Source organism: Amblyomma americanum, chromosome 1, assembly GCF_052857255.1.
Source record: "Amblyomma americanum isolate KBUSLIRL-KWMA chromosome 1, ASM5285725v1, whole genome shotgun sequence".
In the NCBI taxonomy this organism is placed as follows: domain Eukaryota; kingdom Metazoa; phylum Arthropoda; class Arachnida; order Ixodida; family Ixodidae; genus Amblyomma; species Amblyomma americanum.
Window position 1 is genome coordinate 220835730 of NC_135497.1, and position 27145 is coordinate 220862874.

General features: G+C 49.0%; 1 protein-coding gene across 8 annotated transcripts in view; it reads right to left on the bottom strand.

Moving 5' to 3' along the window:
- Positions 1-27145, bottom strand: part of LOC144114650 (core histone macro-H2A.1-like) — a 66698-nt gene that overhangs the window by 38587 nt on the left and 966 nt on the right. For all 8 annotated transcript variants that reach the window (XM_077648526.1, XM_077648520.1, XM_077648522.1 and 5 more), the window contains exons 2-5: positions 26942-27048; positions 21672-21953; positions 15419-15493; positions 13562-13652 (exon numbers count right to left, since the gene is read on the bottom strand). In XM_077648526.1, coding sequence (XP_077504652.1) covers positions 13562-13652; positions 15419-15493; positions 21672-21953; positions 26942-27048 — 555 coding nt within the window. The remainder of the gene's footprint in view (positions 1-13561; positions 13653-15418; positions 15494-21671; positions 21954-26941; positions 27049-27145) is intronic.

The window sequence follows — 27145 nt, forward strand, 5'->3', positions numbered from 1 at the left end:
GACGGCATCGAAATTTCAACGGACCAGTGCACAAAATTGCAAGGCTGGAAAACTGCCAGTGAGAGAGTGAGGCACAAAGGCATGGGCAAGCTAGGCCTAAATCCCGTACTTCAAACGAGCCAAGATGGCGAGAAGGCCACGGCTGATGTCAACAGCCGAAGCAGCAACCTCGGCGGTGGCGCCACTGGCAGCGATACATACATGTCACTCAAGGGCGAAACGTGTAAACAAGGGCAAATTGTTGAAGGGCGCGCGCATGCCAGACTTGCCATGCGGCGACATAAAGATCGTGTTACGCCCACGAGGCGGGCTCCACCTGAGTGATGTGACACGCATTAAACTAAGCCGTACAATTGCGGCAGCGGCACAAATCCCCACCAATGAAGCAAGTGAGGACGTCGTGTGCCCCAACCTCCAGCAGAATATCGTCGTGGTGAGCACCTCCAAGAGAGAGCACGCCGACCGATACGCTGCAGTAGGAAAGATCGACATACGCGGCACGGTGCACGAAGTAAGTACCTACGAAGCGGCCCCTCACGGCACGGTGAAGGGTGTCATAAGGGGCATCCCGCTCGAGGATACGGCCCAGGAGATTCAGGACAATGTTGCGCACAAGAATAACCCCACGGCCCTACAGGCAAACCGAATTGGTAAGGCCCGATCAGTCGTCATTGCCTTCGAAGGGCACAAAGTACCCAATTACGTGAGATACGGTAACCTGCTCACGGAGTGCACGTTGCACAGAAAACAAATCGACGTATGCTATGCGTGCTGAAGTGTGGGCCACAGAATGGACGTGTGCCCGGATCCTTCGAACATGATCTGCCGAGGGTGCGGAATCTCCAAACCCGCCGAAGACCACGGATGTATCCTAAAGTGTGGCCTGTGTGGAGGCAAACACCTGACCGCGGACAAGGCCTGCAAAGCCCGCTTCAAGACGCCCTACGTCGTCTGCCGGCGACGCTGGGAACGGCGCCAAGCGGAGGAAGAAGGCGCCGAGAGAAGGAACCGAGACAAGAGAGGTCCTGCAGGCGGACCCTGCCGTAGCGACTCCAAACAACGGGGCCGGTCACACATGCCAGGCTGGAGCAGCAACAACAGAGGCGGAGGAAACAGCTGCCAGAGTCACTCCTGATCGAAGACACCATCCGGGGACGGCTACGGTGGCGGCAACCGCCGCTCGCGCTTCCGGGCCAGTTCGAGACCTGGGGACAGTTCGAGGTCCCGGAGCGAGTCAACCGAATGCCGAGAAAAAGGTGGGCTGGACCAACAGGGCTCCCGTCGCTCCAACCAGCGACACTGAATTCCCACCCTTCACCCCCTCCCAACCCCTTAACTCACAAGCGAATTCGCAAAAGAACAGTAGCGAAGTGATAGAGCTTAAGAGGATCATAGAACGCCAAAACGCTCAGATCCAGGAGCAGACTGCCCAAATACGGGCGCTTATGAATAAGATTGAAACGCTGGCGAGTAACGGCAGCTCGGCAAATGAAAGACCCCAAAACAACAGCACAGCGGCAAACAACGCCGCAGGCTTGCGCAGGGTGCCGCGGAGGGACCTCCCCTCACCCCACATAGGGCGGGCAGAGAGAGAGACTGGGGCCATGCAACGTGCATCAAGTAATCAAGAGGCGATGGACGCCGAAGAGAGCCCCGCGAGCGAAGAGGCAGCGGCGACCACACAGACCGTGACTTCGACAACGGCACAGATCCCACGAGAAGGAGAGCTGATGGCCATTTTAGCCGCAATTTCCCAAATTAATGAAAGGCTAGGCAAAATGGACGCCCGCCTCGAAACTGTCGAGAGTCAGCCTCACACGCCATCAGTGAGGCACAAGCGCCTAGGGCCAAAAGTACTCTCAACATCGGTGAGGAACCGCTTCGCATTCTTGAAAAAGGAGCGGGCCGAAAAAATCAGAGACGCGATAGCGGAAAGGCGCAGTCGACTCAAGACGTTTGGAAAGGATGATGCAGAAGCCAAGTAAGAAGCACAAGAAGAAGACCGAGGGGGAGGGGGGGGGGGGGGGGGACCACCATAATTTACCAATGGAACTGCCGCGGGATTCGCAACTAAGAAGCGGAACTAATGTTACACATTGACGGGCAAGAAAACAAGCCCGATGTAATTGCTCTACAGGAAATCAAGACCCCCGGGGTACGTCACTCACACGGACCCCACGAAGAACGAAACAGTGGTGCTCGTCTGCAGCAACGTGGCGGCAACTCAACATGTCACGGCGCAGGCCGGATGCGAGCACACGCTGGTCGAAATTCATGCGAGAGAATATGCCAGCTCGGGCAATTTATTTGTAATGAGCGTGTACTGCCGGCCGTCCCAACGACAGTACGAATTTGACCGCATCGTGAGCCAGGCGAAAAGGTTCGTGGGGGCCAGGCCGCTCCTGATTCTCGGTGACAGTTGTGTTCCTTTTACCCCTTTCTCTTCTTTGATGTCAGCCCGAAGGGGAAAGGTAGAAGTTGTTGGATGCCGACGTCTTGAGGTTCTAAACTTGCTCAGTCACATTACTCGTGGAACTTCAGGAAGTAAACTGTTTAATCACAAATAAAATAGTTAAGACAGAACGGAAGGTACAACAAGGAGAACAAATATGTACATAGTGATTGATCCGCAGAGTGACCAGACGAAATCAACCCCCGGTCCCACCAAAACGTCTTCTTTTAATCCCTAAGTCCCCGCCCTCAGTGGGGACACCAACCAATTAGGTCAAAACACAAGCACGCATCCAATCAAGGACCGGGGAAACGAAAACACATCCAATAATACACATGGGAAAGGAAAACACATTGAAAAAGAGACAGAGGAGAGTAAAACACGCCCAATCAAAGATTGGGGAGAGGGGACAGGTCATTGTCACGAATACTAACAATTCCCCTCTCGGATCACTCCATCCTCCCCCGCGGGGCGGCATGTTTATTCGCTTAAAGAGCATGCGAGGACCGCACAGATTGTTGAAAGCCGTCCCCGAGGGGCCACTTAAGGCGCCACCGCTCCCCAATTCTCCTTGATGCCCACACGTGCACAGGAAGTGCCTGGCAGTCATATGGAGCTGATAAGCACTCACAGTGAACATGAGGAACGCGTCTCCCAAATTGCCTCCTAGCCACACACTGAACGACCGCCGCCTGGGTAATGGCCTTGGGCAGCGTCGCCACGGTAGGGATGAAAGGCGTCGCGCACCTTCGTTGCTGCTTCTCGGAGCGGGGCTGCGAACAATGGGGCCCGGCCAAGCTGGGTCGCCTGCGCACCCCGAACTCCCCTCTGTCGCCGTCCGCTTGACTCATTAGTTCCATGTGGAGTCGAAAGGAAATGGATCACAGCGTACGCACTCTTGTACACACACAGGCGGCGTTCCGTACGTGATTACTTGGGGCTCCGGATGTGCCCAAGCCAGCCGCGCACGACACCTCCCTACCAAGTGTGCTGCATAACATCTTGGAATGAAGCACACACAGAAAACCGAACAGACCAACGTGCCACGGGCCCGGAGCCGAAGAAGCACCACCTGCCGCTGCCGAACCATATGCGTTGCCAAAGCCTCAGGGTACACCTCCATAAATGACATAACTCCAGGCCCCGGATTCCCCACGCCTCTAGTTGGCAGCTACGAGTCGCGACATTGCATCGGCATTGGCGTTTTGCTCCCCCTTTTTGTGCTCGACCCGTATATCGAATCTCTGCAGAGCGAGTGCCCAGCGTGTTAGCTTGGCGCTGTGCGGACTACTCAGAGTCAAATATTTGACCGGGTTATGGTCCGTTATGACCCGAATTTGTGCGCCACACAACCAGACTTCAAGTCGCCCTAATGCCCAAATGATGGCATAAGCCTCCTTCTCGATAGTCGCCCAGCGGGTCTGAGCCGGGCTTAGCTTTTTGCTCAGAAAAGCGATAGGCTGCTTGCGGCCCTCGTCATCGCACTGGGCAAGGCAGGCACCCACCGCGTAGTCCGAAGCATCGGTTGCGAGCACGAACTCCCGACTTGGGTCAGGCGCATGAAGTGAGGATGCGCTCTTCAAGCAAGCTTTCACCTCATCAAAAGCTTTCTGCGCCTCGTCATCCCATGGGAGCCGCTGCGGTGTCCGCCTGTTAGTTAAGCTCGTCAGTGGGAGCACGACGCGGGAATAGTCGGGGACATATTGTCGGTAATAGTTAGCTAAGCCCAGAAAGCTTCTGAGCTCCTTCTTTGTTTGGGGCCTCGGCATCTAGTCTATTGCCTTGACCTTTCCTGGATTAGCGATGTGTTTCCCCGACCCAACCACATGGCCCAAAAATTCGACTTCTTGTCTCGCGAAATGACATTTGCCTGCGTTCACGGTGAACCCGGCGGCTGAGATCGAAGCGAGCACCGCCCGAACGTGCCTCAAATGCTCCTCCCAGGTGTCTGAATAAATCGCGAGGTCATCTATGTAGGCACATGCGTACTCGCGGTGTGGTGCTAGTACCTGGTTTATGACCCTCTGAAATGTCGAACTCGCATTCCGAAGGCCGAAGGGCATGACCTTCCATGCGTACTGCCCCACCGGAGAGTGACGAATGCCGCCTGTGCCTGCTCGTCAAGGGATATTTGCCAATAGCCTCTCAGCATGTCTATTAGGCTGATGAAGTTGGCCTTCGCTACTCGGAACAGCAGCTCGGACGGTAGGCTCATCGGGAAGGCGTCCTGCTCGGTTATCGCATTCAACTTCCGATAATCGCAGCACAGGCGCAGCCCCCCATCCTTTTTAGCGACGCAAACCACTGGGTGAGCATGAGGACTCTCAACGGGATATATTAGTCCCCACTCCAGGAGCTCATCTACTTGCCTCTCCACTTCCTTCCGATACGCCATCGGGACCTTGTACGCATGGCCAGCCCGTGGCTGAGCACCCTCCTTTAGCACGATTTTGTGCACTCCTAGCGTGCATTTGCCGGGCCTACTGCTGAAAACCTGGCCATTCTCCTCGATCAGTGTCTCTAGTTCTCGGCGCTGCGCTTCGTTCAAATGTTCGAGAGCACCCGGTGGCAGCGCGTCGCCTGGCACTGAGCGCATGGGGAACGTGGGCACGTCGCCGAACTCCGCGTCGCCCTCGAATATCACCCCTACTACATTCACCCGTGCGTGGTATGCTCTGAGCTTGTTTGCGTGGACGGTCCGACATGCGCCATTGTCGAGTTTGATCAGATAACTGTACGGGCGCGTCTTCCGCATTACCGGCACAGGCCCCGTCCACTTGGACATCAACTTTCCCTCGCTATCCCTTTCAAGCAACAACACCTGCTGCCCATCTGTGAAGTGTTTATCGACAGCGCGCAAGTTGTATTGTCCAGTGTACCTGCGTTGCGCTACCGTGCTGTTGTTACTAGCCTTTGCGTTTGCCTCGGCCAGCTTCTCGCGCAAAGCTGACAGGTACTCTGCCGCCGGCGTTGCCAAAGAATCTGGTACCGCCCAGTCTCCCGTCCAAGTTTTTTGGAGAATGGATAGCGGTCCGGTCGGTATTCTGCCATACATTAACTCAAACGGCGACTGCCCGGTCGTCTCATTAGGGACCTCTCTGTAAGCCCAGAGCAAGAATGGCACAAGCCTATCCCAGTCACGTCCGTGCTCCTGAATAATCTGGAAAAGCATGGATATGAATGTTCCATTCCAGCGCTCGACCAGACCGTTGCTTTGAGGGTGGTCCGGCGTGGAGAACCTCGGAGAGGCACCCAATTTCCTGAGAAGCTCTTGTGTAAGCTTTGCGGTAAAATTTGTGCCCTGGTCACAGCACACTGTTTCAGGGACTCCCAGGCGCGCGAATATTTGCAAAAGAGCGTCACACGTGGCCTTAGCGGTCAGCGCTTTTAAACACACGACTTCGGGCCAACGCGTGTTCATGTCCACTACACAAAGTGCATAGCGGTGCCCTCGAGCTGACGGTGGTTCTATCGGTCCTATGCAGTCGATGTTCACCACTTGGAATGCGGCCTCTGGTCTAGCGATCGGCGCGATCGGCACTCAATCTGCTGTGCGTGCACGCGACTTCACCTGACATGAGTGGCATGAGCGGCAGTACTGCTTCACATCGCGTGTGACCCCGGGCCAGAAGAATGAAGCCTTTATCCGCTGAAGCGTTTTCCGCTCGCCGAGATGACCTGCCCACACTGAGTCGTGCGCCATTTTTAACACCTCTGCGCGTCGTTCGGTTGGGAGGACAAGCTGAGTACACGGATGCCCAGCAACAGGCTCTTGGTGGAACAAAAGCTCGTCCCGGACCGTCATGCCGTGTGTTCCCTCTCTAGCCTGAGCCCACGCTTCCTGGAGTGATTCGTCTCCAATCTGCGCCTCGCGAAACCGTTGCCGCGTCGTCTGTGCCACCGCGGTTTCCCCTTCGCTGCAATCTCCTGCTACCGCGCCCGCTAGAACCTCGTCAACCCGCTTCTCCCTCTCTTCGATTTCTTCGTCAGAAACCTCGGCTTCTCCCTGTTCTTGCGTATGGACACGATCGCTCAGAAGCTGCTCATAGTCTACGGGAGTGATTAACGCGCTTATCCCAGTTATAAGTTCGTCTGTGACTGCACACAGTATGCCCCGCTCCGACGGGTCAAATGATACTTGCGGTGCTCCCTGAGTTGTTACTAGGGGAACGTACGCCAGCTCCGCGACAACCTGCTTTCCGAAAGCCCCGGTGAGTTTTATTGTTGCCCCCGCGCATTCATATCGCGGCACGAGCGACCTGCGGATGACCGTGATGTCGGCCCCTGAGTCAATGCGCGCAATTATAGCGTTCCCACTACTCAACAATGTCACCTCTCCGGCGCTGACCTTCTCCTCCGCGGGCTGCCTTTCTACTGAGCCGTGCACTGTCTCCCTGTCATGCAGGGGGACCGATATTCGGGCGATTACCGACTTCTGGTCTGCGCGTCCGCCCCCCATGTCTGGCTTTTCCGCGGTTTGCCTTTTGGGGCAAAATCTTGCAATGTGCCCATGCCCGTGGCAATGAAAACACTGTCCACGTCCCAGGGGCCGCGTGTTGTTTGGTCGGGACTGGGTTCCGTCGCGCTGTGTTACCTCGACTGCCTCGTTCGTCGCCATCGCCGCGCTCGCTGCTTTCCCGACCTTATATCTTCGGCTTTCGTCGTAGTTTTCTGCCAGCGTGACAATCTCACTAGGTTTTAGGAACCCTGGCTTATCATTTAGAGCAACGTGCGCTCTCGCCTCTGCACTGAGGGCTCCCCTTAGTCGGTCCGCGACAGCTAGCAGTTTTGAACTCCTCTAGCGAAGTTACCTGACAGCTGTTTAAATAGTATTCCAGGTAGTTCTGCAGGCGTACCGCAAACTGCTCCCACGTCTCATTTGGGTTTTTGCTCGCGGATGAGTAAAGACGCTTGTATTCGGCGGCAGTGAGCCTCAAGCCGTCTAACATTTTAGCTTTCAGGAGTGCGTACTCACTCCTTTCCTCGGCGGACAACCGCGTGAGTAGCATGCGTGCCCTCTCGCATAGGTGTGGCAAAACTAGTCCAGCCCACCACTGGGTTGGAGCTTCGTATGACCCCAACGTGGCCTCTACGTCCTCGAACCACCCCGGCACCAGGGCTTCTTGAAGCGGCATCGGCGTGAGGACGCCTTTCATAAGGTTAGCAAATTTCAACCTTCTGTCCTCGTCCATTCTTCCGCTCGCTCCCGGGCTCTCACCAAGCCCACCCGCTGTTCCGCTCTGCTTAAGATTCAGCCTTGTATTTTCTAAAGCCAACCGCTCCTTTTCCACCGCTAGTTCAGCAATTCGTAATTGCACTTGCAACTCGGTCATTTGTTGCACCGGCGCGCTAACTGTCAGAGGGTACGTCGTACCCTCATTTGCCTGACTCGCGGCTGCCAGCTCTCCGTTTCCTGCCCCGTTCTCCATCTCTTTCTGTTTAACACTGTCACTTCTCAAAACCCAAGGCTTTGGCATAAGCACAAGCCCGACAGAAACAGAAAGGTACTCGCCTGGCTACCGAAGCTCCGCTTTACGAGGCTGCCGGTGCCCCAGCATGGAAGACTGGCCCGGAAGTTGGTCGCTGCGCCGCACGGTCCCGGTTGGAACTCGTCTCCTTGATCCGCGTCGTCGTCGGCTCCTCCTGATCAACAGCGCCCTCCTTGACTCTGGTCACCTGGTTCCTTCAGCTGCCTGCTGACTTGAACCTTCAGCGTCACGTCGGCGTTGACCAGCTGTCACTCTTGAAATCTTCTCCTCTGGACGTGCCACGCTATAGCTCGTCCGCCGCCTTGTACTTCCGCCCTCCTTCAGTTGCCTCGAGTAGGAAGACATCGCAATCCAGTCAACTGCGCCAGTTGTGTTCCTTTTACCCCTTTCTCTTCTTTGATGTCAGCCCGAAGGGGAAAGATAGAAGTTGTTGGATGCCGACGTCTTGAGGTTCTAAACTTGCTCAGTCACATTACTCGTGGAACTTCAGGAAGTAAACTGTTTAATCACAAATAAAATAGTTAAGACAGAACGGAAGGTACAACAAGGAGAACAACTATGTACATAGTGATTGATCCGCAGAGTGACCAGACGAAATCAACCCCCGGTCCCACCAAAACGTCTTATTTTATTCCCTGAGTTACCGCCCTCAGTGGGGACACCAACCAATTAGGTCAAAACACAAGCGCGCATCCAATCAAGGACCGGGGAAAGGAAAACACATCCAATAAAACACATGGGAAAGGAAAACACAGTGAAAAAGAGACAGAGGAGAGTAAAACACGCCCAATCAAAGATTGGGGAGAGGGGACAGGTCATTGTCACGAATACTAACAATTCCCCTCTCGGATCACTCCATCCTCCCCCGCGGGGCGGCATGTTTATTCGCTTAAAGAGCATGCGAGGACCGCACAGATTGTCGAAAGCCGTCCCCGAGGGGCCACTTAAGGCGCCACCGCTCCCCAATTCTCCTTGATGCCCACACGTGCACAGGAAGTGCCTAGCAGTCATATGGAGCTGATAAGCGCTCACAGTGAACATGAGGAACGCGTCCCACAAATTGCCTCCTAGCCACACACTGAACGACCGCCGCCCGGGTAATGGCCTTGGGCAGCGTCGCCGCGGTAGGGATGAAAGGCGTCGCGCGTCTTCGTTGCTGCTTCTCGGAGCGGGGCTGCAAACAATGGGGCCCGGCCAAGCTGGGTCGCCTGCGCACCCCGAATTCCCCTCCGTCGCCGTCCGCTTGACTCATTAGTTCCATTTGGAGTCGAAAGGAAATGGATCACAGCGTACGCACTCTTGTACACACACAGGCGGCGTTCCGTACGTGATTACTTGGGGCTCCGGATGTGCCCAAGCCAGCCGCGCACGACAGTGACTTTCATTCTCACACAACGTGGGTTATCTATTCCAGTCCAAGAGAGGAAAAGCACTGGCCAAAGCAATGAAGGATCACGAGATGGCCCTCCTGAACGAGCCAGACGTAACCACCAGAAGAGGCAACAGTGTCGCGATGGACACCACGCCAGACTTGTCGTGGTTATCGGGCACGCTAGACGTCTCCTGGAGAAGCGAAGAAGTGGACCTGAAGTCTGACCACAGCGTGATCGGCATCACGATCCGAGGCTCCCGATATCGGGCTGTGCTAGGGACGGCACGGATCACGGATTGGGACAAGATGAGAAAGTTTACCCAAGAACAAGAAGAGGTGTCCGAGGAAGAATCGGGACAAGCTGAAACACAACAGACCTACACCGAATAGAAGAGGGACCAGAAGAAGGCCCTCGAAAAATTTACCCAAGAAATCGCGACATCGCAGACACCGTACATGGACGTCAGACTGGCCCACATGTGGGCGGCCCGGCACTCGTTAACGCGGCGGTGGAAACGTCAAAGACACAACAGAAAGCTGGCCAAGCGTATAGTAGTCTTGAACAAAAAGATCGCCGAGTATGCGGCCAAACTATATAGGAAAAATTGGCTGAAGACTTGCGACGGCCTGCAGGGCAAGCTCTCGACGGTGAAGACGTGGTGTCTCTTGAGGCATCTGATCAACCGCTGAGGAGCAAAACTGCGACCAATCGCAACGTCACCAAAGTAAGGTGAAGTACCCAAAGACAGAGAAAGGCCAGTACCCGGCGCCAGAGAGGTACGAAGGACCCGACAATGAAGAGCTGGACCGGCCGTTTACCATGATGGAACTGTGGACAGCGATAGATGACGGTAACAAGAGAAGTGCACCCGGCAGGGACGCCATAACCTACAACCTACTCGGTAACATTAGCGGTACAGCGGCCCGCGGCCTCCTAGAGCACATCAACGAAGCCTGGGAGAGCTCACGGTTGCCGAAGGAATGGAAGGACGGCGAGGTTCGCTTCATTCCAAAGCCCAGCAAGGCCCTCATGATAGACAACATGCGGCCCATCTCCCTCACGTCCTGCGTGGGGACGGTGATGGAGCGCATGGTCCTTCGCCGGCTGCAGAAGCACCTCAAAGAAACGGATCAGATGCTGGAGACAATGTACGGCTTCAGGGAACATCTCAGCACCAAAGACGTATTGGTCCAACTCCACGAACTGGTCGTCAAGCCCACAACGAGGCATGCGCCGCGCGAGATACTCGCCCTCGACCTGAAGGGAGCGTTTGACAACGTGTCCCACGCGAGCGTGTTGCAAAGTCTGAACAAGACCAGGTATGGCCGAAAGACATTCGGCTACATAAAAGATTTTCTGTCAAACCGAACGGCGACCATCAGGATAGGGGAGGAGAAGTCGGACCCTGTCGAGCTCGGCGATAGGGGCACCCCTCACGGATTGGTCTTGTCGCCCCTGCTCTTCAATCTGGCCCTCCTGCCTCTATCCGATCTACTCAAGCAAATCGAAGACGTGGAACACGCGTTCTACGCCGACGATAATACAGTGTGGACGACCCGAGCCGGATCCGATGCCTGGATGGAGGAGGCCTTGCAGCGGGCGGCAATGACCGTGCACAAGTACGCAAACTCGTGCGGACTGAACTGTGCTCCCCAGAAATCAGAGCTGCTCATGATCCAACCAGGAAAATCCAAGAAGGAGCTGCCGCCGAACGTGATCATCACCATCGACGGAACGGTCATCAAGCCAACACAGCAGATTAGGATTCTCGGCCTACTACTTTAGAGCGACGGGAAGGCACACGTCGACATCACGAAGATCAAGGCTACAACCGAACAGATACTTAGTATGCTTCGGAGGGTATCTAACAGAAACCGAGGCCTTAAAGAGGACGATGCCATGCACCTGGTACGCGCGTTCGTCAAGTCGCGGGTTACCTACTCCACCCCGTATCTTCAGCTGACGAAGGTGAATAGGGACACCCTAAACACGATGCTTCGTAAGGCAACGAAGCAAGCACTGGGCACGCCCATACACTCGTCCATGCAAAGACTGCTAGACATGGGCGCCCACAACACGGTGGAGGAGCTCATCGAAACCCACCTCCCTAATCAGAGAATCCGGCTCAGTCACACGGAACACGGACAAGCCATCCTACGCAAGATAAGATGGCAGATCGAGCCAGTACCCATCAAGGCGGCCCTTCCGAAGGACTGGAAGACGACCATTCAGACCAAACCCCTTCCCCGGAACATGACGCCGGGCAAGGACGACGAGAGGCGCACCGCGCGGGCCAAACCCACAGCCCAGAAGCTGGAAGAGAACCCCAGGGTCCTCTACACGGACGCCTCGCTCCGAAAACACAGTGACCATGCAGCGGTGGCGGGTTACATCAAAAGACAGGCTGATCGTTAGCGCGTCCCTGAAGACAACAGACCCCGCAGTTGCTGAAGAAGCGGCCGTGGCCCTCACACTCGCACAGCCCATCGTGGACACCATGGTCACTGACTCAAAAGACAGCCTATGGAAGCTCCCGCAGGGAGGTAATCTCCTCCGCGGCCCGAGCCATTCTATCCAAGTGCAAGCCTCCGGGAAGAGCCATAGAGCTCGTGTGGGTCCCGGCTCACTCGCACGTAGCAGGCAACATCATCGCCGACTACCATGCCCGAGAAATGTCAATCCGGGCCGAGCACGAGCCGGAAGAGCTACCGCACCCGGTCACCGGCTTTCGGGACATTACCCAGTTGTACCGCGAGGAAAGGTGCAGACTGCCAGAACCACACCCCAAACTCACTAGGCAACAACAGACGATCCTGCATCGAGCGCAGGCGGGATCGCTTGCGCATCCCGTACTGATGAACCTCATGTACCCTGCGGAACATGCTCTGTCCATTTTGCAGACGAGAAAAGAGCACCCAGCCACACGACTTGGCAGAGTGCACAAAACTCAAGACCCCCACTCCTCCTCTTCCCGCCAACACCCCCAATCCCCAACCCCTTGAGCGATGGGAGACCTTGTTATCCAGCTCCGCCCTACCTATTCAGCTCACACTAACGGACAGGGGCCAGGAGCTGCTGGAAACATATGGGTCCCGTAAATAGGGAACCACCTCGTCTGGTGCCTGCGTGCACCACCGATTTATTTCGGGCATAATAAATGTTGATTCATCGTCATCATCATCATATTGAGCTCCTCTTTTCCAGTCTCTTGTATGCTCATTGTGACAGGTAAGTATGCATTACAGCTTGCCTTGCATTTATAAATTTTTACACTGTAATTTTACAGCTCACCTTACACACTGCTGAAATAATTAAAAAAAGGACCTATGGCCTCTGTAGCTTCCTAAAGTTAGTGACGTTGTTATGTAAAGCATGGAACATCATCATCATCATCAGCCTTACTACACCCACTGCAGGGCAAAGGCCTCTCCCATGTCTCTCCAATTAACCCTATCCTTTGCCAGCTGCATCCAACCTTTGCCTGCAAACTTCTTAATCTCATCCGCCCACCTAACCTTCTGCCGCCCCCTGCTACGCTTACTTTCTCTTGGAATCCACTCCGTTACCCTTAAGTACCAGCGGTTATCTTGCCTTCGCATTACATGCCCTGCCCAAGCCCATTTCTTTCTCTTGATTTCGACTAGGATGTCATTAACCCGTGTTTGTTCCCTCACCCACTCTGCCCGCTTCCGATCTCTTAACGTACACCTATCATTTTTCTTTCCATGGCTTGCTGCGTTGTCCTTAACTTAAGCTGAACTCTTTTCGTTAGCCTCCACGTTTCTGCCCCGTAGGTGAGTACTGGTAAGATTATGCTGTTGTACACTTTCCTCTTGAGGGAAATTGGTAAACTGCCACTAATGATCTGCGACAATTTGCCATATGCGCTCCACCCCATTCTTATCCTTCTAGTTATCTCCCTCTCATCATCCGGATCAGCTGTCACTACCTGCCCTAAGTAGACGTATTCCGTCACTATTTCTAGGCTCTCGCTGCCAATTGTAAACTGTTGTTCCCTTGCTAGGCTGTTGAACATTACCTTGGTTTTCTGCATGTTAATTTTAGACCCATCGATCTGCTCTGCCTGTCTAACTCATTGATCATGATTTGCATGGAACAGACCGACATTAATCCGAAGGACAAAATTCTTTAAAAATTAAACATAACTATAAAAATTCAAACGCTCCAAACAAGTAGATATACAGTAAAATAACACAACAAAATGAGCAAGACTTAATACCACTCACCCACTTCCCCAGAGAGAGCAAAATTTGCATTGGTTGGGTGAATAGCTGCATCAGCTGTCACACTTGCTACATCCCCTTGGATCACAGTGAGCTGCAATGGTACAAGAAGCATATTGCTGTTACAAGCATAAAGCATACAACGCGTCTCATCTTGTAAATTGTAGTATGGAAAGGTACTGACACAGAAGCAGCTGGTGATGAAAGGAGTACAAGTAAAACACCTGTGCCTGCCTGCCTTCCAATGCTGAACTCACTCTTATTCACCTCGAAGCCACATAACCAGATAAAATTGCCAACAAAAGCTGGAAGTTTCAAAAGTGTTTTTTAACTTCTGGCATAGCAAGCAAGCCTTCTGCATAACAGCTTTCATCTCATCACCCTCTCCTTTCATATTACTCTTTCAGGATCCTTTCAGAAAGACAGTAAAACCCACATACATATAAAGTGAGCCTAAACTGAGAAATAAACTTGCAAAAATTTCAAATGTGCTCATGGTTTAATCTCACGGTTTCAAACTACACAGCACTTCCAAGAAAGGACAGTATAACTTCCGAGTAGCCATGATGACTTTGTATGCTCTTCCCTGCTACACATGATTAAAATCTTGAAATCAGCAAGTTACTTCTCAGAAATCATACTAGGAGCATGATTACACAATATACTTTGAGGCTCGCAGCAAAACTTGCAGAGTGGTGTATGAATAACTGAGTGCTAAACATAAAAAGCACTGGCCCAACAGCAGTGTTGTTCCATGATGTCATGCTTCGTTACAAGTTCGACTGCTAAAGCGAAAAATACAAATCCATAAAAAAAACGCTCTCTGTGCTGCACAGGAATAACTGTAAAGAACGCAATTACTTGACTGCACTACGGAAATGACCAGTCCTAAAGCTGAGTTTATAGGACATTTAAATAACACTAAGCAAGAGTAAGAGGCAACAAAAGGCTACAATAAGGCTGCCACAATTAGGCATTGTACACAGATCTCACAGCAGATACACAACAGTGGCAAAGCAACAAGAACAGCTTTCATGTTTTTGCAGATTGTGAGCACTTTCAAAAAGCTTTAAATAATTTGTGTTTGTGTTTTTCAACCCCTCCTGTACATAATGAGCCCAAAAACGTGCCGCACTCTCTTTAAATGCTCCATTCAGCAAGCAGGAATTTACATATTTCAGTTTTAGCCCTTATGAAAGGCTCTCTGTGCCACACAGGTTAAGAAAGGCTCATGTTAGCTACAATGCATTTTTTTTTGGCACACATAAGTACACTTTATTTAACTTTACGGTGCACACTTATAAAATCAATGGACGTTGATCTACTTCCATCATACTATAAGCAATAAAATCAACATGTAACACTGCAGCAGGCAAGTTCTCCTAGTGATTAAGGATTCTTTAGCTCCATTACTTATTTGAAGTAATCCCCACGAGCACCAAACCTCTTTCAGCTTGGTTCTAGAATCCCGCAATGGGTTTCTCCCTTCTCAAGTCACCGGGGCATGCAAGGAAGCCCACTCTTGGGCTGTGTACTGATACTGGGCGCAGAAATGTTTAAGTAGACACCCACAAGAGGCAGAAACACAGAGCCTGCTTTTGTAAATACAGAAATAAAACACAGCACACAATACCAAAAGCTTAATATTTGTGGTAGGTAAAATGATATGAAATTACTACCCCGTGTTAGATGGTAAACTGAAAAATCATTCATACCCTATAGCCCATATGAACACCATCACTAGAATCAATGAGCACCACAGCCATTGCGTATGTATCAGATGACGGCGGCTGGAAACCAACCACAACAGTCATGCCTGCAAGAACTATCAGCTATAAAATAAAAAGGTAAGGAGACAACCTTCTGGCCAAGAAACAACTTCTTTTCTGACAGCACAGTGACAGAGGAGTGTGACAGTTCTCCACCAGCTGCATCCTGAAAAAAAAAAAAAAAAGTTTCAACGGGTTGCAATTTTTTGTGTTATGATGTGTTAGAAGAGACAGGCAACTGCAATTTTTGAAAGCTGCTGCTGCAGCACTGCAGTCTGATGTTTTCAATAAAACACATAATTCTCTTTGTATGTTTGAAAAACCTTTAGAATGACTACTAATGCCAAGGATTCAACTCTGTACAGCCAACAACTCTTGCTTCCATCGGTTAATCCTTCGTCTTGATGTTCAATTCAATGAGACACTAACTCGCTGTCTTCCATGCTGCTCTGCACACACCACATGTGACTGCCCACAGGACATGTGACCACAGCACCCCAGCACACTTTCCTATATCACCTCCCCAAGTTGGCTGAAAGAAGTGCTGAGCGCTATACAAGTGAGCATACATGGAGGGCTCCTGATGTGCACTGAGGGTAGCACATGCATGCTATTGCCAACAACGCAAAAACAAGTGCAATACGAAACATTCTTTATCTATCCCCATGACCCCTTCAGGTGATGATTATTAATAATCCAAAATAGGAAAAATGTTAGAATTCTCCATGAAGCTATACTTCCATTCTCCAGATGCCTAAAAATTAAATTTCTGACCAGACCTCACATCTCCACATCGTGACTGAACTCTAGTTCCATTGTCTCAATACACTTCTTTTGACTGATTCCTGTCATAAGTTGCAATGTAAACAAATAAACACATTCTAAGCATATTAAAGAATTCATGCTTGGAAAACAGAACAAAAGGAAATGTGTACTGACTGGATCCGTACCAGGGCTACCGTAAAATGCAGAGGTATTCAGTATTCATCTTTAAAAAAAGATTTTTTTTCATTAATGCCGTATCACTTGAAATGGTTCTACGGAAGATTTTACACATATAAGAGCTTTTAATAATTAGGGGTTGGACATTTCAATTTTAACCGAAAAAAAAATAGTACGCCAAATTCATTTTTCGAAATTCCGTTTTAACTGAACAAGGTCAGTACACACCTTTAACATTCACACCGCAGCTAAGCTACTGAGCAGGAGGTACACTGTCAAAGGATGAAAGTAACCAAGCAATGAAGCCAGAGGTGCGGCGAGACTGTGATAGCGTTGAATTTAGAAGTGTAGTTGTGCGTTTTGAGGTGTTGTTCCGTTACCTTACATGCCTCTGTAAACTGGAAAGCTCAATCTTCTCTCAATAAGCCGTCTACTAGTGCAGCACTATTCACTCACTTGGGAAAGTTAATTGGTTGTGCAGGCTTCTCCACTGCAAGTAAGTACCGTCTTTGCCAAAAGTAACTGAGTAGCTGCGACGGCAGCGGGAGTGGCCTCACGGCCGAGCAGTAGCGCTGCGGTACCCAGCGCTGGCCCCTACTCTCCGGCTGCGAGCGTAAACTGGATGACATAAGCTTCCACCTTCGCACTCTTTCCTTGGATGAAAAGAAGTAAGCGGTCAGCTAGTGCGGCAAAAAATTTAGCGCCTTCAGAGCGCGGTCATAATGAGCGAGGGCACAGGCTTATGTCAGCCAGTTTACACTCGCAGCTGGAGAGCAGCGGCCAGCGCGGGAGACCGCAGTGCCGAAGACCGCAGCACCGGAGACCGCAGCGCCGGAGACTGCAGTGCCGAAGACCGCAGCGCTGCCATTCAGCTGCAAGCCCACTCTCGCCGCCAGCACGACTGCTCAGTTACTTTTGGCAAAAATGGTACACTGACGTGAAGCCATGCATAAGCGAGATGTGACACGAAGAAGTGTCATATTTTGGCTATTGCAGTGCTTCCGCAGCAGTTCCATCGCTGCTGTCAATAAGCAGACCAAATGCTCCCCTCCTTTTGCTCAAGGCAGCACAACAATCCAACAATAACGCAACAACCCAGTTTTTAGAAGTAAACTTCCACTATGAGTTTTGTCACACGGTTCCATCATTTCAGTTCTGATAGTTTTTTTTAATGGTAACAGCATTTCCTTCCACAAACATAGATTGTAAGTACAACCGTATGCACGTTAATTACTGGTAGCTTGACTACTGGTGCTACCAAATAGGCCAAGGTAAACAAGTCCCTTTTGACTGCACAAGAGTACCATATTACCAAGAGTACCATATCCCTGAAACCAACTGGTAAATCGTGCATAGAAAATATTTTCCGAAAAAAAGAAAAAGAAAACTGTGTTCTGAAATAAACATACAAAAAAGCCTGTCAAATTGTCAGAAAATAAAAACCAAAAAGTCCAAACCCTGCTTATATAGTGTCCACATTTGTGGATATTATGCCTTTTATACAAGATTTAACAGTGTTCAGTTCATGTGTACAAAAGCAGACGCAGCGCCTGAAGGGGATATAGAGGCATAAAAGTAAGTGGACGGATACATATTTAACCTGTTTTCTTCGCTTTACAAAATTTACCCCTTTGCAATGATTAGTGCACTAGCACTAGCTTAGCCATTGTATGCATGGTCCCTATGCAACCTTGAAGAGCTGGGTGCCACCTGCCCGAGTTGCATGTGGACCACCTAGGTCCCGTGACCTTGTGATGTCATCACAACCTGCCCACCAGACTGTGAACAAACTGCCCAACATGGCAGGTGGCAGTTAAATTAATAATTAGTTGTCAGAGGTTGATTGGGAAGAGCAACCTGGGTCTCACAAGCCCCATGGGTGGCAGTACCTCCCATTGCAGGGCAGTGGCGCATCGCTTAACCACTGTACCAGGAGTGGCATGTGGAGTTCCAGCGATCTATGAACGTAAAGTAGAGCAACCAGTTATGCATATATGGGCATTAACCTTTTAACGCTGTCGCCTCATACTCCTAAGGCGGAGCTGAAGGCCCCCCACTACGATTTCGCCGATCTTTGTCTGACGCTTGCTTGGCCTTGAAAACCGAGCCTCGACCTGAAACTGAAACCGAAGTGCTAGCGCACCCAATTCCCATTTGGCCTAACCCCACTAAATCATCCGTCATTTTTTTTTTGTTTCTCTTAAATGAAGGACAGTGTGTTCCTTTAATCTTCCACACAGTGCCCCAGCTAACATGCATCAAGATCTCATAATAAGCAACTGCATTTTTTAAACAAATGGAATCAGAAGACTGCTTTCAGGCATTGTATGAAGCAGTAACTGCAATTTCTTCCAATGGACTTATTAGGCAACACTAATTATCCAGGTTTTTAAATACTACCTTCAGGTACTGCAAACAAATTTTGTAATAAAATTTAGAATCAGGTGATTTTAACATAGTTCCTATGGTAATGCCACGAAAGAAGCTACAAGTGGAGTCCAGCAATGATGTCTGTAGGCCATATAAAGATTACCACCCCATATGGGTACATGCTGATCTTCACCAGTACCGGAAACAGTACACTGGGTCTGCACTGAAATTAGGTCTCATAGTCATTGGGTGCATGGTCACAACTTGCCAGCATTTCAGCATAAGCCAGAAGCACCTGTTTCAAAGTTTAATCTATGTACACCGTCCTTCAGATGTTAAGGTCATTTTGTGCACAGAAAAATATCCTAGTGGTCTGACACAAAGACATGTCTACAGATGAAATCCAGGGTTCGACGGAAACCCGTCAGGTCGGGTATGTTCATTGCGGAAAATCTTCAAGCGCCGACCAATCATTAAAAAGATGACGTTTCAGCCCCGGCTTACGGGGGCCTTGTTCCCAATGAAAGAAAGAAAGGAGTGAAGGTAAGTTATATAGGTTATATAAGTTATATAGGTTAGGTATATAAGTTATATACGATATGACGCAAGCAACGGGAGTATATCGGGTGTAGATTGCCTTCGTTGCGATTAAGCATGTTTGCCGTCGTCTGAATATAAAAAGATTCTAGGTAAAGCCTTGTCGTCTTGCTCTTTTCTTTTCCGATTATCTTCGTGCCGTCCCAGTCGCTGTCATGGCCCTCGGAGATAGCATGATCAGCCAGTGCGTTTGTTGCCATGCGCTTGTTCTTGACATCATTGTGGTGCGGCTGCAATCTTTTCCGAAAATCACCTGTTTCACCGGTATAGACATGCTCACAATCAGCGCAGGGAACCCTATACACGATGCCCGGGAACTTCTTCTTTATCTTGTCTTTCACTGTAACCAACGCGTGTCGCAGCTTCCGCGTGGGTACATGTGCGATGTCGACTTCGTACAACTGGAATATGCGGGATAAACTTTCACTTACTCCGAGGACGTAGGGTATCGGAATCCTTTTCTTCCAATCTCGCTGGGGTTGCTGTGGCGGCGGGTGAGCTGGCGGTTCTCGGATTTTCGTATAAAAGAACTGGGATAGCCCGAAGCCATCAGGTCGCGGCGAACGGTGTCCAGATCTGTCGCTTTCTCTTCCAGCGTAGAGCAGAGGTTCTCCGATCGGCGGACAAGTGAGACGACAACAGACTTCTTGTGACAGGTCGGGTGTACGGAACTGCAGTTGAGGCACATGCCAGTGTGCGTGTCCTTCCGGAATACACTGAATAATATTCCAGGGCCGTCGCATTTCACCAGAACATCCAAAAAAGGCAGACAGCCATCTACTTCCTCTTCCGTAGTAAACTGTATGGCCGGTTCCATGATGTTCAGGTGCAAAAGGAATGTACTCACAGCCGATTACTTGATTATGCAGAAACAGTCGTCCACATAACGAAGAAAGACTTTCGGGCGCGGCGTGAAGCATGAAAGGGCGCGGGACTCCAGTGACTCCATTGTCAAGTTCGCAGCGGTGACAGAAATTGATGCTCCCATTGCCGTACCATGGACCTGTTTATGTTCTCCTGGAACGTGAAATAGGTGTTTGACAAACAGAACTGAAGAAGTCTGCTGAGGTCTGGAACTTCAATGGGTGTTCTTTCCGGTAGGGTTGCATCCGCCTGGAGCGCATCTGTGCAAACCTTCACGGCCAGGTCAGTGGGCACGCTCTTAAACAGCGACTCCACGTCAAATGACACCAAAATTTCATCGTCCTCTATAACCATGTTGCGAACCTTTTCAATGAAGTCGTGTGAGTTGTGCACGTGCGTTTCGCTTTTACCAACCAAAGGGGAGAAAACAAGATGCAAACAGTTCGACAGCTTGTGAAGCGGGGAGCAGGTGAAATCGACGATTGGGCGCATTGGGTTGCCTTCTTTGTGGATCTTTGGCAGTCCATACAGAGTGGGAGCGGAACCATTGTGGCAGAGGAGAACGTAGTAGAGGGACTTGTGCTGTGGCGGGACAAAGGAGAAGACGTCAGCCAAAAGTTTCTGCAAGTCCCTTTGCACCTTTGAAGTGGGGTCCCGATTTAGTGGCAAGTAGGTTCTCTCATCTTCCAGCATGCTCGTCATCTTGTTCACATACTCTCGTTTGTCCAAGACGACCGTTGCATTTCCCTTGTCCGCGGGCAGGATCACGATGTTCTCATTGCCGCGCAATCTTTTTAGTGCCTTTCTTTCTTTGGGCAAAAGAGGATTAAGTCCGTGACACCGGTTCAGCTTGGACAGCACGCTGACAACACGGGTGCGTGCCTCGTCGCGACGGGACGGCTGCACATTCTTGACCCCAGTTTCCACGGCGCATATCATCTTTTTAACGATTGGTCGCCGCTTGAAGATTTTCCGCCATGTCTACAGATAAGACACAACAAGGTTTATGTCATGGCTAACCATGAACAAAATCATAAACTAGGTAAAATCAACAAAGCATTCTATTTTTTTGTACACAAATTCTTGTCTGCTGAGAAAAAAAGTGAAGGCTGCCCAAGCCTCAGCTCACACTAGTTTTGCTATGCTCAGGGAGCAGAAACATATGAATAAAAAAGAGGTAGACAGGTCATCTCATAATCCATGAATATGTGCTATAGGTGAAATAAGGCAAATGCCTTGCATGCAGCACACAGAATAGAGAGAGCACACAGCAAAACCATTGAGGTAAATGTGCTCTCAGAAAAACTTAGCAAAAGCTTAGATGTGAGAAAGCAAATGTACATTGTATTTAACCTAATCACATGCTTAAACTTTTATCCAAACTCTGTCAACTCCAGGTTCTTTGAATGACAAATAATATGAGGGTAATCTGCTTCTTTTTATGTGACACAAAAAATATGCACAACTCAGCAGTCACTGACAAGACTGCACTCTACGGTGAATACCAACTTACTTCTAGTAGAAGTTGAGAATATTAATCAGAGCTATGGACAACGTAATAAATCACGCACCTTTCCCTTAGCACTTCTGCCCTTGTCCTTCGAAAGTGCTGGAGCTGATGGCGGCGGTGGTGCTGTCTGTTTCTTGCTCGCAGCAGTAACAGCTTTCTTCAGTGGTGGCGGTGGGACAGGCTTGGCTGGCTTAGCCTTGGGAGGTGGAATTATGACATTCACCGCAGAACTCTGGTGCTTAGGTGAGGGCATTATGAATTTGTTGCCCTTCTTTCGAGCCAGCAGTTCCGGCAAGATGCGTGGCAGCACACCTCCCGAAGCAATTGTCACACCACGCAGAAGCTGGACACAAACAAGGAAAAGGCCTGCATTATTTATGCCATTGAAAAAATAAATTATTGAACATCACCTCAGCAAGTTTTGAAATATGAACCGCTAGTATATGCAAAGCAGTAAGCAATAAACAGTGATTCTAATTGGTCAACTTAAGTGAGCCTAGATGTGCCAGCTACGTAAAAACTGTACTATGTAAGGCTTCAATAAAATCAGCATAGCACCACTAGATGTTACTGCTACGTGCTTTCAATAAGCTGTCCAAACTGAACTTTATGTGGCACAAGCCATATTTAGCTCATCCTGTTCAATCACGTGCAACAGTTGTGATTCATTGCCTCATTAAAAATTTTGAAACCACATTTTTTTTGCAAGATCAGTTTTTTCATGCTTTTCATATCCTGAAATTCTGGAATAATTTGCAAAGATTAGGCTTCGGAAGGCTAGCATGAATTTCACACAATAGTCACAACTGCTGCAAAGAGGTAGCTACAAATAAAATATGATGTGTGTTCAATAAACTTTTCCTCCTGACAGGTAGCTTTTGATAGGTAAGTGATGGAACTGAAAAGACCTGAAAGATGTACGTTCAAATGAAAGTTCGAAATGTCCTGTTTTCCACAAGCACATCTGTTATCAAAGTTATCAATACAGTCACCACCAAGAATGACATATTACAGTAACTGGTGCACCAATGTCGGCATGGTGTTGAAGAAGAATGAGGGTCCAGTGATTGGTTTTTACATGCCAAAGCAACACAGCAGGCTATAAGACGGGCCATTTTGGAAGCCTCCAGAACAGTATTGACCACCTGAGCAAGGGGAGGAAAGCGCAAACCACTTCCGTGCTGGCTAATTGGAGAAACCTTCACTGACGCCGTTATTCCACCCTCACCAGCTAGGAACATAAACGAAGGAGGCATTGGTGCTACAGTCTGTAGTACAAAATAAGATGTAAACACAAGAAGATTCTGAAAGGAGGAAATATCTCTCTCTATCTCTATCCCTTTTGAATTCCTGACCTGCGTGGCCACTGTAACCACTATGCATCCTTCGCGTGTTTCGCATGTTTGGGCAATATTGCCTGCTTTGTGGTGCCGGTCACACTCACTTTGGCATTGTGTTCCTTCATGTGTTAGTGATGTCGATGCAGCGACAGCTGCAGTAGTGTTTGGCTTTGCGCTCGTGACCTTTGAAATTGTGACGAGTGCAGCAAGACCCACACGAATACGACGGGAACCGCTACCTGAGTATACTTTCTCAAGAGCCACTGCTCATTTCGGCACCATCGATCATGAACTATGATTTAATCACTGCTGTTGACGAAGCAGACATCACGTTTGGCCCGCAGAAGAGTCGGCACATCATGGGAACCGATTATGCAACTGTGTGGTAACTGAATTCTATTGCTGCCGCACATATTAGTATGGACATAAAAAGCCATTTCATGATAGTGGTTTGTTTTTATGTGTTTACATAAAGACTAAACAAGTTTTTACAATCATCTATGATTGTAAAGGTACCTTATGCATTCATTAAATTGTGTGCACATCTATAACGATAACTGTTTGCACCACAGCCTCGAAATGCGCCAGAAACCGAGCACGATCTCGAACCTGCGACAACACATTGGGCATTTGACCACCTGTCATTGAGCTTTGTACATAGCTAGGCCTTGCAAAGCACTCACTGTGCACGGAATGATCCTTCTGTATGGTGTGAGCTCGGTATGCACGGAATGATCATACATGTATTTGCATGAATTATGCACGAAATGCTGTACTGAAAATGTCAGCTGCGCTGTTTGACATAAACTTAACACCTCCAGAGCGTCGACAAACATTATCTTACAGAATGCTGTAGCACAGACATGTAGTGTATTTTGAGAAGAAATATCTCTTTTTGACTGAAAGTAACGGAAAGGATGTGCCAATAAAAACATGCAAAATATGTTCTCTGCTCTCCCTACATTGGCCCATTGCTGCGGTTACCATTGTTGACAGCAGCACGACCAATTTTAACAAAATGAACTGGTGGATACGTTGGTCAGACATGATTTGTAATGCAACAGCGCAACAGCACGAAGCCAAAGGAAGAGAAAGGACGAGACACAGCGCTGGCTAACAACAGATAGTTTATTCAGGAAGCCAAAGCTTATATAGGCGCAGACAATACTGAAAAAAACAGAAAAACATCAAGAACAGCAACAGAAATCCCTCTGAGCATGCATATTTTTTTACTCCATGAGACAAAACTGCCAATTTATAAAATCTAGTTCTTTCTTAGAGACAGTAACAGATGGAGTACTTACACAACTCAGACCTAACTCCATAATCTCAGATGCCTTTTTCAGTGTTGGCTGCACCTATATAAGCTTTGGCTTCCTAAATAAACTATCTGTTGTTAGTGCTGTGTCTCGTCTCTTCTCTTCCTTTGGCCTCGTGCCGTTGCACTGTTGCATTACAAATCAATGTTAACAAGCCACAACAGCAAAGAAAAGGTGTACAACAGGTTTTGAAGTAAAGCGCAGTGTGTGACTGTGCACAGAGCAGGCGGACGATACATCTGCCCACTTCCACTTGCGGGCCTGATTTTGGACCAGTCCACGCGTGACGCAGATGCCATGTGAACATCCCCCGCGCCCGCGTGTTTTGGTCATTCGTTGTCATGGAGATTAATAAGCTGTTATTGTGCAATACGCGGCCGATGGGAGGTATAGGAGCTTTCACAGCCATGACGTGGGGTTCTTCAATGTGCAGAAGAATGAGGACAACTATTCTGCCTCACCAACCTCAGAGTCCAAACCTTGTACCATCGGACTTCTGGCTGCTTCCCAAAGTGAAGGAACATCTGAAGGGTATGTGCATCGTCTTGAAGAGATCACCAATGCAGTGTGCCACTAGTGTAAATAGCAGCCTTCATTCTTTTACACCATATAGAGACTAGTGCACCGGTGTTGAAAGCGTATCACAACCACTGGAGACTGAATCAAAAAATGGTGCACCCCTGGGAAAAAGGACATTCCAAACTTTCATTTTAACATTACATCTTTCAGTTCATGACACCGAAACCAAAAAGCACCTTGGAATCAACCTTGGAATTAACCCTACTACCCCAACAGTTCATAACTTACCTGCTGTCTCCATTATATGTCCCACCAAGTACATTTTGTATTCCATATCTCTACTAGGATATAGATGAACATTTGCAGACTATAACTATTGCACACTTTCATTTCATGGCGTATAAGCAAGCTGCTGCTCCTAACTACAGTGCCTGCCAAATGCACACGAACCTTTTCTTATCCTCCTAATAATTCATTTCATACGGTCTCGATCTGCAGTCGTCACTTAAACTAGGTAGACGTACCTTTCACTGCCTCCAGTACGTTACTACAGGTTCTAAACTGCTGTTCCTTTTCCCAAATCACTTTCCTTCCTTTGCAACCATAGGACCTCACACTACGTCATGATGAAAAAAAAAGCGCCATGAACCGCTTTGTTCACTAGCATGTTGCATGTGCGCAAGAGGGCATGGAGAAGAGAGAGTACACAGCCAATGTTAAAAAAAGGCTTATAAAGTAGTGCAATGAATCATGAGCATGCAAGCATGCTTTATTTGAGTGTACGCAGATCTAGAGGCCCTCAAAGATGAGGTAAGAACAGGCTGCCAGGCACTTCACAAGTACGTCATTGCAACCCTTATGATGACCATCAATTCTTGCTGGTGCTATTATTTCAGGCATGCCAATAACAAAACTACATATCCATAAAGTGCAGACATCCAGGTGTACCTGTCAGAGGGCTCAGAATGAAGCCAAATAAAGTAATTCTCAGCCATCCAAATTCTATTCGTGTGAAAGTGAAGATGACAATAATTTTCTATGGCGCAAAACCAGCTATGGCCAAAGAGCGCCATGGCACAAGGTATCGTTGTCTACACAAACTGCGGTCGAAGACCCATTTCCCAAGACTTTTTTCCCCACCCCCAGATAAGCCGAGCACCAGGCCGGCGGGGGGGGGGGGGGACTTAACGCACAACCGGTGGGTACTCAGTGGAACTAAGGATCAAACCCCACACCTCGCACATACCAAATTCCATTCGTGTGGAAGTGCACACAGTTCATGAGCGCAATTTTTCAATTGCAGACAGTGTGCGAAAATCACACAGATTGGGCCCTAATGAAAATTAGGTCATTTGCAGTACATGTCTACGGTCCTGTCAGCTCAAATGTTCAAGCTAAGCAGTCTAGACTGCAGCACTGCGACTAGACACTCCACAGTGGAACCCTCTAACAGTTTTCTACAAAGCTGCTTAGCAGTACCCAGAAAAGGCTGCAAGAAATTTATTTGGTACAGAATTTTATTTGGTGTCTATATTGGAACTTCTTTTTCCAGACCCAGGAGAAGAGTCTTTTTATGACATGTCTGCAATGAATTTTGCACTCTACCACAACATACACAAATCGCCTCACTGTTTTCTGGCTCATGCTAACCTCATCCCAAACACTGCAACCTTATAAAAACATGCATCAAACATCTTCTAAATTAAAACAATAGATCAAAGTACTTAAATTGTAGTAGTATTATAGTAATCATTGTTACCTCTGAATATACAGTAATAACAAAGGGCCCTGAAAACATGCTCCACATTGTGCAAATTTTCCATAAATAGGAGAAACAATATGGGCCATATTATTGCTCCTATTTTTTACGAGGCATATATATATATATATATATATATATATATATATATATATATATATATATATATATATATATATATATATATATATATATATATATGTTGTTTGTTACTATTTTTTTATAGTGAAGCCCAAAATGATGCACACAAAAAAGGAAGATAATGCAAATATTTCCAACCGTAGATGTAGTTGCCAGAGCTACCGCGCCAGCACACACAAAATAATAATTGGAATTGCGCTGCCATTACAGTAAGAGGTGAAAAAACTAAGCGAGTGGAGTTTTGACAGCTTACCTGGTGCAGTTCATCGTCGTTGGCGATCGCCAGAAGGATGTGCCGCGGCGTGACCCGTCCTTTTTTGTTGTCGCGTGCTGCGTTCCCAGCCAGCTCTAATATTTCCGCTACGAGTGTTGGTGTAGAAAAAAAAAAGAGAGTGCAATCAAAACAATCGTCCTCCTTTCACATAAACTGCGCCCTCCCCTCCCCATGCACACCTCT